The sequence below is a fragment of the Lissotriton vulgaris genome, chromosome 5, assembly GCF_964263255.1.
Source record: "Lissotriton vulgaris chromosome 5, aLisVul1.2, whole genome shotgun sequence".
NCBI lineage: Eukaryota > Metazoa > Chordata > Amphibia > Caudata > Salamandridae > Lissotriton > Lissotriton vulgaris.
The window spans coordinates 1,009,621,299-1,009,635,441 of NC_141693.1; the positions used below are offsets into that span (position 1 = coordinate 1,009,621,299).

The 14,143-nt window shown below is 42.6% G+C and overlaps 1 protein-coding gene across 1 annotated transcript in view; it reads right to left on the reverse strand.

The window, feature by feature from the left end:
- Positions 1–10,277: 10,277 nt before the first annotated feature.
- The window catches only part of ANKRD2 (ankyrin repeat domain 2), an 89,750-nt gene continuing 85,884 nt past the window's right edge, over positions 10,278–14,143 (reverse strand). The window contains exon 9 of the mRNA XM_086920253.1: positions 10,278–11,734. Coding sequence (XP_086776379.1) covers positions 11,642–11,734 — 93 coding nt within the window. The 3' untranslated portion in view covers positions 10,278–11,641. The remainder of the gene's footprint in view (positions 11,735–14,143) is intronic.

Consider the following 14,143-nt stretch of genomic DNA (forward strand, 5'->3'; position numbering starts at 1 on the left):
CCAAAGGGTGTAATTAATCCCTTAAATGGTCTGAACTCTTAGTGCAGTGGAACCACTCAATAGTGCTAAACAGAGTTGGACATTTTACCTATGATAACTATTTGTTGTTGTAGGAAGGCACCTAGAGACCTGTATTTTATTATTAAATTCACTCAGGTCTATGCACAAACTACCCATCACTTTTATGGCTTCAGCATGGGTTGACAATCCATATAGAAGTTTATACGGGCTCAATGATATACAGCTTTTCAAATTTGGAAAATTCTTTGTCCACTTATATAAATAGAAATCTGTCTGTATAAACCATTCATACTAGCTCATTCTTAAGTGCTATTTCGTTAACAAATCCTTTTAATTTTGTCAATATTCCTCTTAGCACATACAGAAAAATAATTTGTTTCCACACTCATTTGGTTCTTCTTCAGTTTTACCATGTTCTTACATTTCCCCATTTGGATACAAGTAGGGGCCTGAGTGAAGGTGCTATTTATCACAGCTCATAAATAATGATATACCAGGTTACGTTAATTTACACGTGAGATGATTGTTGCCTATTACGAGTTTTGGGGGAATAACTCATGGGTTTTGTGCCTTCACATCACTTAATGGTGTGTGCGCTTCCCGGCTTAAGAGGTCCCAGTTGGTGTTCGCGACGGCTCCTCGCTCTTCGGGCTTTTAGATACTGCTCGAACCATGGAAACCGTAGAGGTAGACTAGAGGAATATACCAGCTGCGGCTTAAAGCCGGTCAGTCCCTCGGTTAAAGAGCAAGAACCGCAGATGCGACCTCCGAGACTTAAGAAGTGATAAGACAACCATGTCCTGGGTCCGGTAAGTAACTTCCGTCAGCCGCACAAGTGTATGACTGCTTAGAAAAGATTGGGGACGAAATAATATTTAACATTTCCAAGTGAACGTAATGATTTTCAGAATGTGTATGAATGAGTCCTTGTGTAATGTAACTGGTGCTTATGTAAAGCACTCCAAACCCTCCGGGTCAAGTTAGCGCTATACAAAACTGCAAAACAGACAATTGTATATAATTTAGGTAATCAACCATAGCTGTCATGGTTACAGGGTCAATGCGTGATGTTATGTTAGTTTGTATGGTGTTATGTTATTTTATATGCCGAGTTATGTTGCATTACGCGCCATAGTACTCTGGGTTACGAAAAGGGCAATTTTGAAGGATCTAAATAATTCCACAAAATACCTAAAGACTCAAAAAATCGAAATAAATCATAATGTTAATTTGTTTTCCGGGCGGGTCTGAAAAGGACGTTGTCTTTAAAGCTGCCTGTCTTTTTTTATATTGTTTCATTAAGGGATTTATTCCATTCTAGCCCATACCATTAGACTTTAAAATTAACAGTAGCTTTCCGTTTTACCGATTTGTATTTGCCCTAACACCGGCAGCAAAAGCCAAAAGCAGCTTCCTGTAGCCCCTTCCCCCTCCCCCACCACCTTCCTTTCTATGCCCTCTCGTGCCTACTCCCAGTGCCCCGTTTACCTGCTCTGCCCAGGTCCTTGCTCTCTCCAATGTTTCCCCCCCACCCTCTCCTCTGTCTCCCCCCGCCCCCACTCCGGTTTTCCCATATAGGAGTGTGCCCGAAAATATTATTTTTTCCAAACTTTTCGCTGCCTGCAAACCACTCTTGCCAGGGGCTATGGAGCACGACTCACAAATACCCTCGGCCCGTGTGTGTTGTGGTGGAGGATCAGGCTCATTGGGTGTCACTGTCGCAGCAAACTCTTTTCTTGTCTTTCTCTCTAACTTTCGTGAAGGAGGTGTGTCATTACTTAATGGTGTCTGCTGAGTTATAACTGCTCTCAATTGTGGAAAAGTGGTACTGTATGTGCGAGAACATGGGCTTAAGTTAAATGAAGTTGAGCAGCTGAAAGGGAGAGCAGGAGGTGCCCTGGCCAGTGATACCTAGCTATATGGTATATTGCATCTGAGTTTGATATGTTTTCAGTGTTCTGTTTAATGTGTTCTGTTAGTGGTGTTTGCTGCCTAAAAGAAAATTTGTGCCAGCCTCAACTTAAAAGTAATAGTAACAACCCTAACATCTTGAAAAAGGCATTGTCATTTACAATGGAGAGTTTAAGCTATCGGCAGTGTAAATGACAATGCCATTGATTTATCTGTTTTCAAAACGAACACATAGATAAAAGGTTTGTCATTTACAATGCCAATAGCTCAAACTTTTGCAAATGCGAGACCTATTGCATTGCAAATGCTTGTTTTTATTGAATGCACCTTCTACAGGAAAGTAAGATATTTCTTTAGAGCTTGTTTTTTAACAGATAATTGTAGTTTTGGTGTTTAGTTTTCTACTTATGGAGTGGGGGCCTTTGATGTGAGAGTTAGGTCATCAACAAATTGTGTTTTGCATCATTCCCTTTTTTTTTGCCTGATCGACCTTTCAGCTTTAAACCTTTCTTTGGTATCGGAGGGTTGGGTACCTTCAGTGGAGGGTGAGTGCCCATGTTGGTTAGTAAGGTGGAGCTGAAAGAATCTAGCAGTTTCTCAATGTTGGCCACGGATGCGATTTCTGCAGTGCTCTGTTCCTGCTCAAGTGTGTAGATGAGGATGAGTGTAATTGTTGTTAGGATGGTTTTAGTGTGTCATGGGAGGAAATGGGTGTGGTAAACATATGGTTCAATGACAAAGTTATTTACCAAGTCTAATGGCATAATGGATTGCACGTTAAGTAAGGTGTGAATATGAACACAAGGTCAATGCGTGCAGCTTTTCAGTTTGATCAAGAACAAAACATAAATTTACCCGGCCTAACGGCATAATGGATTGCATGTAAAGGGAGTTATGGATGTGAACTCAAGGTGAATGTGTGCAGCTATTAAGTTTAAGAAAGAAGAAAAAGATACCATTAGTAAGAAAAGAACAGAACTGAAGTTATGTTGGCGCTTGATATATGACAATTGAGTCAGCAAAAACATAACGTGTATTTGTAAAGAACCTGATCGTCCCAGCATGGGTATTTTGCAGCTAGATTCATCAAAGTCCAGTTTTGCGAGTCAGTAATAGCGATCATTAAGGAATCGCTATTACAGACTCGCAAAACGGGATTCATGTACAAATCGCAATTTTTTTTGCGATTCCTACAGCTTCCTTATTTGCAATTAGCTAATTGCTAATCGCAAATAAGGAATAACTCCCCATTCATTCCTATGGGCCTAAAGGCCCATAGGAATGAATGGGAAGACATATCAATGTGCGAATCGCTATTAGAGATTCGCATTTTGATATTGCGATTTCAAGGGTGCAGGGGTGTCCAAAGGACACCCTGTTGCACCCCTGAAATGACATTGGACGCTGGTGTTACGCACACACATGTCCCAAGGACATGTGTGTGTGTAACATACAACTTAGAAAAATGCACTTAAGTGCATTTTTCTAAGTTTCCGCTATTTACCACGAGGTTTGACTTCGCGGTAAATAGCGGCTCGAAATTGCGAATTCGCATTTTTTTAAATGTATCATGAATTGCATTTAAGGAATCTCAAATAGAGATTCCTTAAATGCAATTGCTCGCAAATTTGTGAATTCTATAATAGCGATTTTTGCATTTGGGATGATGAATCCCAAATGCAAAAATTGCGCTCGCAGAGGGCCAGATTCGGAGAATCTGGCCCTTTGCGAGCCGATTTTCGTTTCATGAATCTGGCCGTTGGTGCTTACTGAAATAGCAAATGTTTATTGTTCCCCAATCGGTACTCACTATATTGGCCTATGAAGGATGAAAGGTTGAGTTGAACTGCTGGGATTAGAATCTGTGACCATGCAATGAAACACAGATTCCTTTGTGGATGCATTAGTCTACTGTGCCACGAGAGTCTACGTTTAATGAATCAGAATTAAATACTATCAATTGAAATTACATGTAATTAGGATAAATGTCAAATTGATACATTTGATGTCCCTTTATTTGATGGAATCTTAAGCTTTCTACAGTTTTTCATGCAGGCTTCTCCTGTCATTAAGAGGATCCTGAATTCCAGTTTTATAAAAAGAGAAAGCTACATGAGTGCCTTTCAGCAAAAGAGAAGTGCGCAGTGCCTTGTGTATTTTGGAAGACAAATGAGTTGATCATGAAAGATGCATGGCATAATTCGTAGTTCCAGTAGGTGTTGCATGTACATATTTGGAATGATCTTGTTGGTGCTTCTCACCTGTCTTCGCCACTTTTTTTTTCCTTTACATGTGTCTGTTTTTTCAATACATATAACCAAAAAGTGATGATGCCTTGTAACGTAAATCGTATTATTTTTTCTGCCCATATATTTTAAATATTTCGAATATTTTCTTAGAGTATTGTTTTATTTATTTTTCTTCTGTGCATAAGTATATATTACTGAGGTAACCTTTACAGAAGTCCCTGGACAGTCAGATGTAAGCTTGGTTTATATGAATTACAGCCATTTACCACTGGTTTCATGGTACTTAATCCTACTATTGAAATGACAACTAATCACCAATTACACTACTTTTGTACTTGACTCCAATTGCTGCGAAGTTGAGCAGTTCACGTCTTACTCAGGGAGGTGGTGTGGTGTTAGTAAATCAGCACTCAACTAACATCAAACACCCGTCCAAAAACCACAGCCCAGCAAGTACTTTAGTTTATAAAAAGCGCATTGTTACTACTCATACAGCTAGAAATACTAAGCATACTCAACAAAAGGCATTTCCAACTATTACTAATGGGTCCCACTGGATTCTCAGGGATAATCTATGGCGATAAAGTGCATTGGCCTGTTGCCTTATGAAGGGTCATCTCAGTGGCCCTGTGGGAAGCTCCTGTAGCTCAATACGCTCACAGTCACTCAGTAGTTCCAGTAGATCACTCTTTCCCCTCATCTGTGGAGTGGTGTGGCTCACTGGTTAGAGGCGGCAGCAGAGAGCGGCCCGGGACCAGGGTTCAGTTCCCGACGCGGCAGGGTCGTAAACCAGGGTCAGCGGACTCGACAATTCTCGCCTCGGTGCCTAGTCTAACCAGGGATCACACTCGGCAACTCTGGGCATTAAGCTTGCCTCATCTCCACAACGGCCCCCCACAGACGCCAGGGATGCCTGGTTTCACCTTGAAGATACCCAAAAAGGGACCAAAAAGGGACCATCTCACAGGGAAAGCCAGGACGGGTTCCCCAGCGGTCTTCAGCGCCAGGACACCCCGAGATGGGGTAACAGTGGGCTTTACAAATATCATCATTACATTACATATGCCAGAGCATGCCCGAACATGTCAGTGAGGCATGACGCCTAAGTGGTGTACACCTAGCACAGCACACTGAATGGAGGTGATGCCCTGGCCCACCACAACATATTTGCACTTTTGTACTAGGAGTGCCGACACCCACCAGTCAGGTCAGCAGCGGCAGTGTTACTACAAGTGAAGAAGGTGCTGTGTCAGAGTTGCTATTCCTGCGGTCCTGGCAGTCTTGCAGTTTGGTTACTTCCTTGGGCCCAATCACAATCTACCATCGAACCAAACTAAGGGACATATTTACAATGAAATGTTGGTGCGCAGAGCTGCGCCACATTTGTCTGCACTGTGCTCCGACATTTCCATAACACAGGGATGTGACCTATTTACAATAATACGGCGCAGCTCTGTGTTTTCCTTAGCATTGGCGCTAAAAGTAACTGCCTAGCTGCAACGCAGGCACCCTTACACCATGGTGCAAGCATGCCTGCGTTGCAGGGAATGATTGTTTATGTGCAGGAAGGTGTCCCTTCCTGTACATAAACAATCCATAATGGCAATTTGTTAATTCAACGTGTGCTGCAGAATGTAGCGAATCGTCATTATTTAATGATTGTTTATGTGCAGGAAGGTGTCCTTTCCTGAGTGCTCTGACATTTTATTGTGAATATGCCCCTTAGTTTGCTTCAATGCTAAGTTGTGACTGGGCCCCAGGAAACGATCATTCATGGCGTTTTGCTCTTTCTATGTGGTCTGCAGAATGCAGCACACATAGAAAAAGCAAAAACAAGGAGAATTAAAAGTATTTCTCCTCTTTTTGCCATTTAAATGCCTGCTCTTGCAAATCTGGGGCAGCGTCAAAAAGCAATGGGTGTTGCAGTGGAACGCCCAGAGCAACACCCATTGCATGCCCCTTTCACACCAATTGATGCGTGAAAAGGGGCCGTATTTTAAGGTGGTGTTAAGTCACAAAAAGTGGCATAAACCTGCTTGTAAATATGGAGATGTTCATAGCGCCACCAGAACGTTGCTAAAAGTGACTTTCTGGTCTTGCTATCCCATTGTAAATATACCCACAAGTGCCTAGTCTGAGCTGTAGCAGTGATGTCCTTTTGCTTGTGCAGTCTCTTCACACGTTTACACTTTACTTCAACTCTGATGGTGGTTAGCTGCTTCCAGTGCCAGGATACTTCTCAGACCTACTCCCTCTGTTGAGTTCCAGCTGGTACCTTCAAGTTCAGGTGGGTGTGCAGCGCCTGTGCTGGTGAAAACCTCATGGAGCTTGAGCACCAGTCTCACCCCATATCATAGTGTCAAGTCATTCTCCTTGGCAATTTCACAGCCCCTAGCCCTCACAGCAGCATTGTCCTCGTACAAGGGCATTTCCAGTGCACTTCCAAGATATTAGAAAGTAACCCAGCCCTGGTGGAACTTTAAACATTCTCCTGATCTCCATTGACGTGTTACCCAAGGCTTCAAGTCAGGAAAACTTGGCATGGTGATTCAAAGCTTCTGCTCCATATTCACACTCAAGTTGAAGACAGACATTGTGTATTCCATAAGTTCAGTGCTGTGTTTGGTTCTGCACTTTTCTTATTTCCACACAGACAGGTCGAGAGATGGTTCTTGTCTAGAGTGTGAGCATGGTAGTCTCTAGGCAAGCGAAACCCATAGCACAGGCTGTGCCTCCCAAAAATTGAGGTGGGATTCGAAATATTGTGACCAGAATCCCAGAATATAGAAAATCTCCAGTTACCTTTCAATATTTTAGACTCAATATTCTGTTCACGATATTTTGTCAAGGTATACAGATGTGGAGTTAAGAATAACAAATCTATATTTCGTACATATGCTCCTACCTTTAAATATTTTGTCCAAGATATTCTGATGCTTGAAATTCCATTATACACTTATAACAAAGTCACAAAAGCAATGTAGGCGGCCCCACTCCGCTACCTGTTAACTTGTGGGGGGAATAGCTCTTCCAGAGGATGAGGCCAGGAAAGGGCAGGTCTCACCCAACAGTCTAACCCACTGCACTTCTTTACGGAATGTCTGAAAAGAGTTCTGCAATTGACGTCTGCTGCCTGATCTCACCCCAACTCTCTATGTTAGGTATCACTTATATTTTGTGTCACACGAAATGATAGCCAGTGCTGTCATGACAGGGGCGGCTCTAGGCTCATGGCAGCCATGGGCAGGGAGCGTAGGTAGGGGGCCCCGGAAAGAGGGGGTCTGGGCGGGGCCAGGGGTGGCTCTAGGCTCATGGTGGCCCTGGGCAGGGAGCGTAGGTAGGGGACCACAGAAGAGGGGGTCCAGGCGGAGCGGAGCGCGGAGGCCAGTAAAGAGGGGGGGTCAGGGTGTTTTGAAGTGGAACAGAGCCGGAGGCCGCCAAATCCCTGCCAGGGGCCACCACGCAAATATGTATCCATCCTCAGAGGATTATTATATTAAGGATATATATTGGCGTGGTGGCCCCTGGGGTTTGGTGGCCCTGTGCAGGTGCAGGTGCACAGCTTGCACATGCCTAAGGTCGCCCCTGGCGGGGCGGAGCACGGAGGCCAGTGAAGAGGGGGGAGTCAGGGTGTTTGGAAGTGGAACAGAGCGGGTGGCCGCCAAATCCCTGCCAGGGGCTGCCACGCAAATATGTATCCATCCTCAGAGGATTATTATATTAAGGATATATATTGGCGTGGGGTTTGGTGGCCCTGTGCAGGTGCACCGCTTGCACATGCCTAAGGCCGCCCCATGTCATGATCACCGGAACGCATACCTTTCATTCAAGGGAAACACACACATGCAGCATCCATGCCCAGTATGGATGAGCAATGGATCTGGTTTCATGGAGTGGGTAAATATTTTTACAAAATGGAAGCTGCTCGTAGGCCTGCTCCGGAGCAGGCAATTGGTAAAAAGACCAGCCCTGCGGACTAACATTAGTATTACTGCCACCGCTGTCCGTTATCTGCAGCCCTGTTTAGCAATATTAGTCCCACTCGAAAAGGAGGGTGCACATGCTATACCCTTCTGACCTCTGAACACCTCTCTGAACCTCCCTCCATGTCACAAAAGGCCTCAGCGTGCAAGGATGATTGTCAACTGTGCTGAGGTATGGGACAAAACAACTACAGTTTACTATGGTGAACTGGACGTAGGGTTGCATGCTCTCTAAAGCCATGCATGGGACCCTCTCTGTCCAAACAATTGCTGCCTACCATATTTCATCACTAAAAATCATTTTGAAATTAAATGTTGCCTGGCCTGCCCAGAAAGAGGGAAAAAGCCACCACATCTTACTTTTGATTGTATTGTTGAGTTGGAACCTAGAAAGGATACCCCTCATTGTTTTAATGGTGAATAAATAGAGGCCTTGGAGCATCTAACCAATAAAGTCTTTAACCCCTTCACTGCGGCGGCTATTCCGCCGCAGTGCTAAGGGGGTGGGGGGGCGCGCGGCGGTCCCGTGCTCGTGACGGAACCGCTCTGTCACGGCACACGGGCGAGCTGTGCTTGTGACGGAACGGTTCCGTCACGGCCCCTCCCGCGCTTCAGAACGTTAGCGCAGGCGTGGAATTTGCGCCGCGCAGGCGCGGCGAGAGGGCCGTGACGGAACCGTTCCGTCACCAGCACAGCCCACCGAGGCTCGTGACGGAACGGTTCCGTCACGAGCATGGGAGGGGTTAATGTGTGGTGCCACACCATGGTTCCATCTGCTGCTCCACCTACATTGTAAAGCAAAAACTTTGTGACGTGTGGCCTTGTGTAGATTATCAAGGGCTAAATTAGGGGACCAGCGGGATTGCAAGCCAGTCACAACAGTTTGTCAATCAGTAGATTACATACAGAATACATTTTATAGATCATGTTAAAAAAGAGATTATACTCTATTGCTTTTATAGGAAGAACAAAAAATGTTTAAGACAAAATTGGGGCACTTTGAATGTCACATTATGCCATTTAACACATGAAAGGCGTTGGTACCTTTTCTTTGTTAGTAACATTTTGAAGATTACTCTGTTGGATATTGATGTTGTTTTGATATTTTGTAAAGACACAAACATCACGTAGCGAATGTACTGTACAGCCTAAGAATACACAGTGAGCCACAATCCAAGTGTAATATCCATGTACAACAAGAAGAATCCTTGGGCTGTATAATTAATCCTGGAGATTTGGCAATGGATGACTCTAATGTTCTGGTAATTCCAAAGTATGTGTGACCAAAATGTAAAAATATTAAAAGCTTTCATCATTTGTCTATTTTTATTAAAGTTTTAGTATGGATTAGGCAGTGTTGTTATTATTGCTGACTAGGTGAAAATGTATACATATGGGTAGTGCTAAGATAAGGAAGTGGGATTCCAGATATTGGAGTACGCATTGTACTTTGCACCCAGTGTTACACAATCCAATAGTTTCAAGATATTCAAAAATAATATTGGTGCTTTTAGTATACCAGACAGGACCACAATTTTCTCAACTACAGGAGGATGAGGGTGTTCATGCAGTAGATGAATTCAGCATAATTTAACTATACAGGCAATTGGATATTGTAGACTGTAATATACGGAAGAATTTGAAGGAATTTGAGGTGCTTTTTACTTGGCATATCTGAAGACCTCGAAGCATATAAGTCAAAGATGGGCTAAATGAATGCTTTTTTTCCAGATTCAATTTTTAAACACCTGCTAATCTGTAATTAATATGGCACCGTTGTTGCATTGCCAAGACTAAGTGCACATTTGTTCATTGTTGTCACACACTTAGTTTGCTTTAATGGGGAAATAAACTTTTGAGATCCCCTGTCGAAAACAATTGTTTAGCCCTCGTTCACCATATTTTTTCTGATATATATAATAAAAACCTATGCGTATACGGTTGCTGGAAAAGGGGAATGCACATACATGTGACTGTGTAACTATAAGTATTAAAACACAAGCTTGAAAAATTCTAAAATGAGTGTCATTCCATATATAGGATATTCAGATATTGATTCTCCCAACTCTATAATAATGAACACACATACAAAATAATAATATTATTTGTTTTATTGAAAACAAGCAGACATACTATTCTGCAAAATGTCTATCACATACAGCGTTTGTGCAGAAAGAAACAAAGCCCATCTCTGAGGTAAAGAATAGGTGCAATGATGCCAGATGCAGGTCTTATTGCGAGTTAGTGTTGAAACAAGGTACTATTTATCGCATAAATAAAAAAGAGAGTGTTAAATAGCGCCTATTATGAGTTTTCGGTGAATAGTATCTGGATTTTGGTGTTTAACACATCAAAAACCTGCATGTTCCGGGAAATACTGTACACAGTTCCCCTGTTAAATTTCAACAGGTTTGTCTGCAGAAATTTAACAAAGGTTGAGGTATTTAACATAACTGATAATATTCAGCTCAATAAATAACTTCCAACTTGTAATTCAACCCGGGCGAAACTAGGGGGTCACTCACGGGTCAGAATACCCTGACCCATTCGTAATCAGGCCCAAAGGTTACAAACACTCAATAACTACTTGAAACAATTATACAACTACTGATTTGTAAATGGGTAGGTTCAAGAGTAGTATGACTAATGCATGGATGTGTTAGTAGGATTAAGACCAAGTCATTGTTGAAAGGAAGAAAATGGCAAGCAGACTGATAACTGAAATTTACAAAGAAGGAGTAAGTCATTTAGGAAAAAAATAAAAACAAAGTTGTCACATTTGGATATCTGTATGGAGATAACATGTCGGAGAATACTACCTACTATCCAATGAATTGGACTCAAAATTCTCACAAAACACTCAATTTAACAAACCAGTTGTGTTTGCTAAATAGGGTATGGGACAGGCAGTCCTATGAATACAACAGGGGTGTTTCAGGTCTTTCCATTATATTCCTGGAGCCACTGTAAGCATGCAAAGTAGAAAAAGTAAATCAGTTCTCCAATGTCTTGGTCAGGGTCATGCAAGAAAACAGCGTGAGGTAGAGAATAACGATACAATCCCTGCATGGGTCAGTCTCTGCAGATTTAGTAGTGTCTACTGGAGGGGATGAGCATTGCCAACAAATGGCACCTGCACATCTCATGGTTCTTGGAAGACGATTATTCAAATATGGTCAGACAAAGTATTTGAAATCTCTTCTAAGACTTTGTTCAGATAACATGATTTTCTTTCTCACTATCCACATAATAGTAAGTTAGAAGCAACCCATTAAAGGTACATTTGCACTCTAAGCTACAGCTTTGGGATTTGAAAGATTGATTGGTAAGCCCAGATAACTGTATTTTGGTCTTCCAAATTCTAGCAGCTAGATCATTCAAACCCACTTTGGCAGCATGCAGCATAAAACAATGCCCCAATCATAATTCAACTAAGTGTAGTCGTTTTTAATAAATGCTAATTGTTGCTCATTTCATTTAAGCTTGAATTTCCGGTGACATCTTGGTGGATAACACATCCCTTGTGTCAGATTGCCACTGCTGTACCAGATCCATAGGGGTTTTTCCCTCCTGCAAGAGTAGAAACAAAGGCAGAATGTTCTATAAGAATAATATCCAGGAAATGTAATTAACGTTGCCGACAAATTTCCTGAAATAATGTATTTTACAATAACTGATTCACGTTAAACACATGCATTAAAGTGATAAAGAAATACCGGATGTATGTTTTGATTAATGAGTCGATCGAGTTTGAGGTAGTAATGGCAAATGTCAGTTTGCCTATTTTCTGTAGGACATGCAGATAATGTATCACTTTTGGTGTGGTGGAACTGTATCATCCACCTCGCTTCAATTGTTTTTGAATTATATAGTCTTGAATGTATTGAAATAATAATAATTTACTTGATTTTTCCCCCAAAAAATTCTCTGTACCCGGCGCTCTGGTCCATATCAAGGGTGTCTTTACTTCTCCATATTTGGTATTAATATACTTTTCCATATTTGTTATTAATATTGATAAACATCTCTTACAACCAAGCTCCAAACATGTAAACGACAGGAGGTAAAGTAGTTCTTCAGCTCTGTGTGATAAGGTGGGAATATAACAGCTTATTTTTAAGGAAGGGCTGTTTTTGTTGCATGATGTGTACCTCAGGAATACTGCTACAGTGTTCGTGCTCCAGAAATGACCACTACCTCTGCTTTCAGTACATTTTGGAAGCAGGAAAAACACTGTATCTATCGTCCTCCCCGAGTTCTTTGCTCCACCCCACCTCTCAAAATAGGAGAAGAGACTCCATCAGCTGGATCTCAAGAGAGCCTTAAGGTTTTACATTGATCGCACTAAAGAGCTTTGGTTGGACAATCAGATTTTTTTGGGTCCTGGGGGGGGGGGGAGAAGAAAGGTAAGGTAGTGCAGAAAGGACTTTGTCAAGGTGGACAGTCCTCTGCATTAGGAACTGCTGCATACTGGCCACGAATCAGCGTCTCGAAGAAGTGAGGGATCATTCTACCTGGGCCAAGGCTGCTGCTACTGTGATGACATGCAGAGCATCCACCAGAAAAAGTGTTACTAAAAGGTAAGTAGCTTGTTCATAATCTTTAAGTTCTATGACAACAGGATGGTTGGGGAAGTTAGTTTTTTCTGAGTTGGCACACAATATACATTTAACAACAAAACTTTCCTGAATAAGAGGATCTAAGATTTAAACTAATGGTCAGATAATACTGACTGCTCATCGTGCAGGAAGTTAACCCATCCAGCTTTCACATGTTGGGCTACAGTAAAATGTCCAAACTGCTCAAAAGCCCAGGAAAAAAAGCTAAGGAGAACGTAGAACCTTTCTTAAAAAAGACAGAAATCATTTTAGAAAACAAGACACTCAATATAGAAACAAATGGTTTGTCATTGTTTTTTGGTGTCCAAACTTTAAGAAACATAAAAAGAAGGTTTCGTTATTTGGTGCCCAAAGATTGAAAATATAACAAGACTTGGCAATATCAAAAGCTCCGGCCTTAATGTGCTGCACCCTGCACTCACATGGGCATAACTTTCACCCTGTACACGTTAGTATGCACACAACTCACCCTGCACTCCCACATACACAGCTCTAAGTCTATACAGGGGCACTCCTACTGCCTTACAATCACCCTGAAAGTGAGATTTGCCCATGCAGCCATTAATTAGGTGCTCATGAAGCAGGGGATTCTACAATAAACAAGCATTTACAATGCAATGGTTTCGCCTTTGGAAAAGTTAGAGCTATTGGCATTGTAAATGACAAAATTTGTATTTATGTGTTGGTTTTGAAAACAGATAAATAAATGGCATTGTCAATTACATTGCCATTAGCTTAATCTCGGCAGTCACTCTGCACTCCCTAGCATTCTGCAGTCACTCTGCACTCCCTAACACTCCCTAGCAGTCACTCATTCTGCAGTCACTCTGCAGTCCCTAGCACTCCCTAGCACTACCTAGTCACTATGCAGTCCCTAGCACTCCCTAGCACTCCCTAGGCACTATGCAGTCCCTAGCACTCTCTAGCACTCCCTAGTCACTATGCAGTCCCTAGCACTCCCTAGCACTCCCTAGTCACTATGCAGTCCCTAGCACCCCCTAGCACTCCCTAGTCACTATGCAGTCCCTAGCACTCCCTAGTCACTCTGCAGTCCCTTGCACTCCCTAGCACTCCCTAGTCACTCTGCAGTCCCTAGCACTCACTAGTCACTCTACAGTCCTTAGCACTCCCTAGTCACTATGCAGTCCCTAGCACTCCCTAGTCACTATGCAGTCCCTAGCACTCCCTAGCACTCCCTAGTCACTATGCAGTCCCTAGCACTCCCTAGTCACTATGCAGTCCCTAGCACTCCCTAGCACTCTGCACTCCCTACTCTGCACTCCCTACTCTGCACTCTGCACTCACTAGACTGCACACTCACTACTCTGCACATTCACTACTCTGCACTCTGCACTCACTA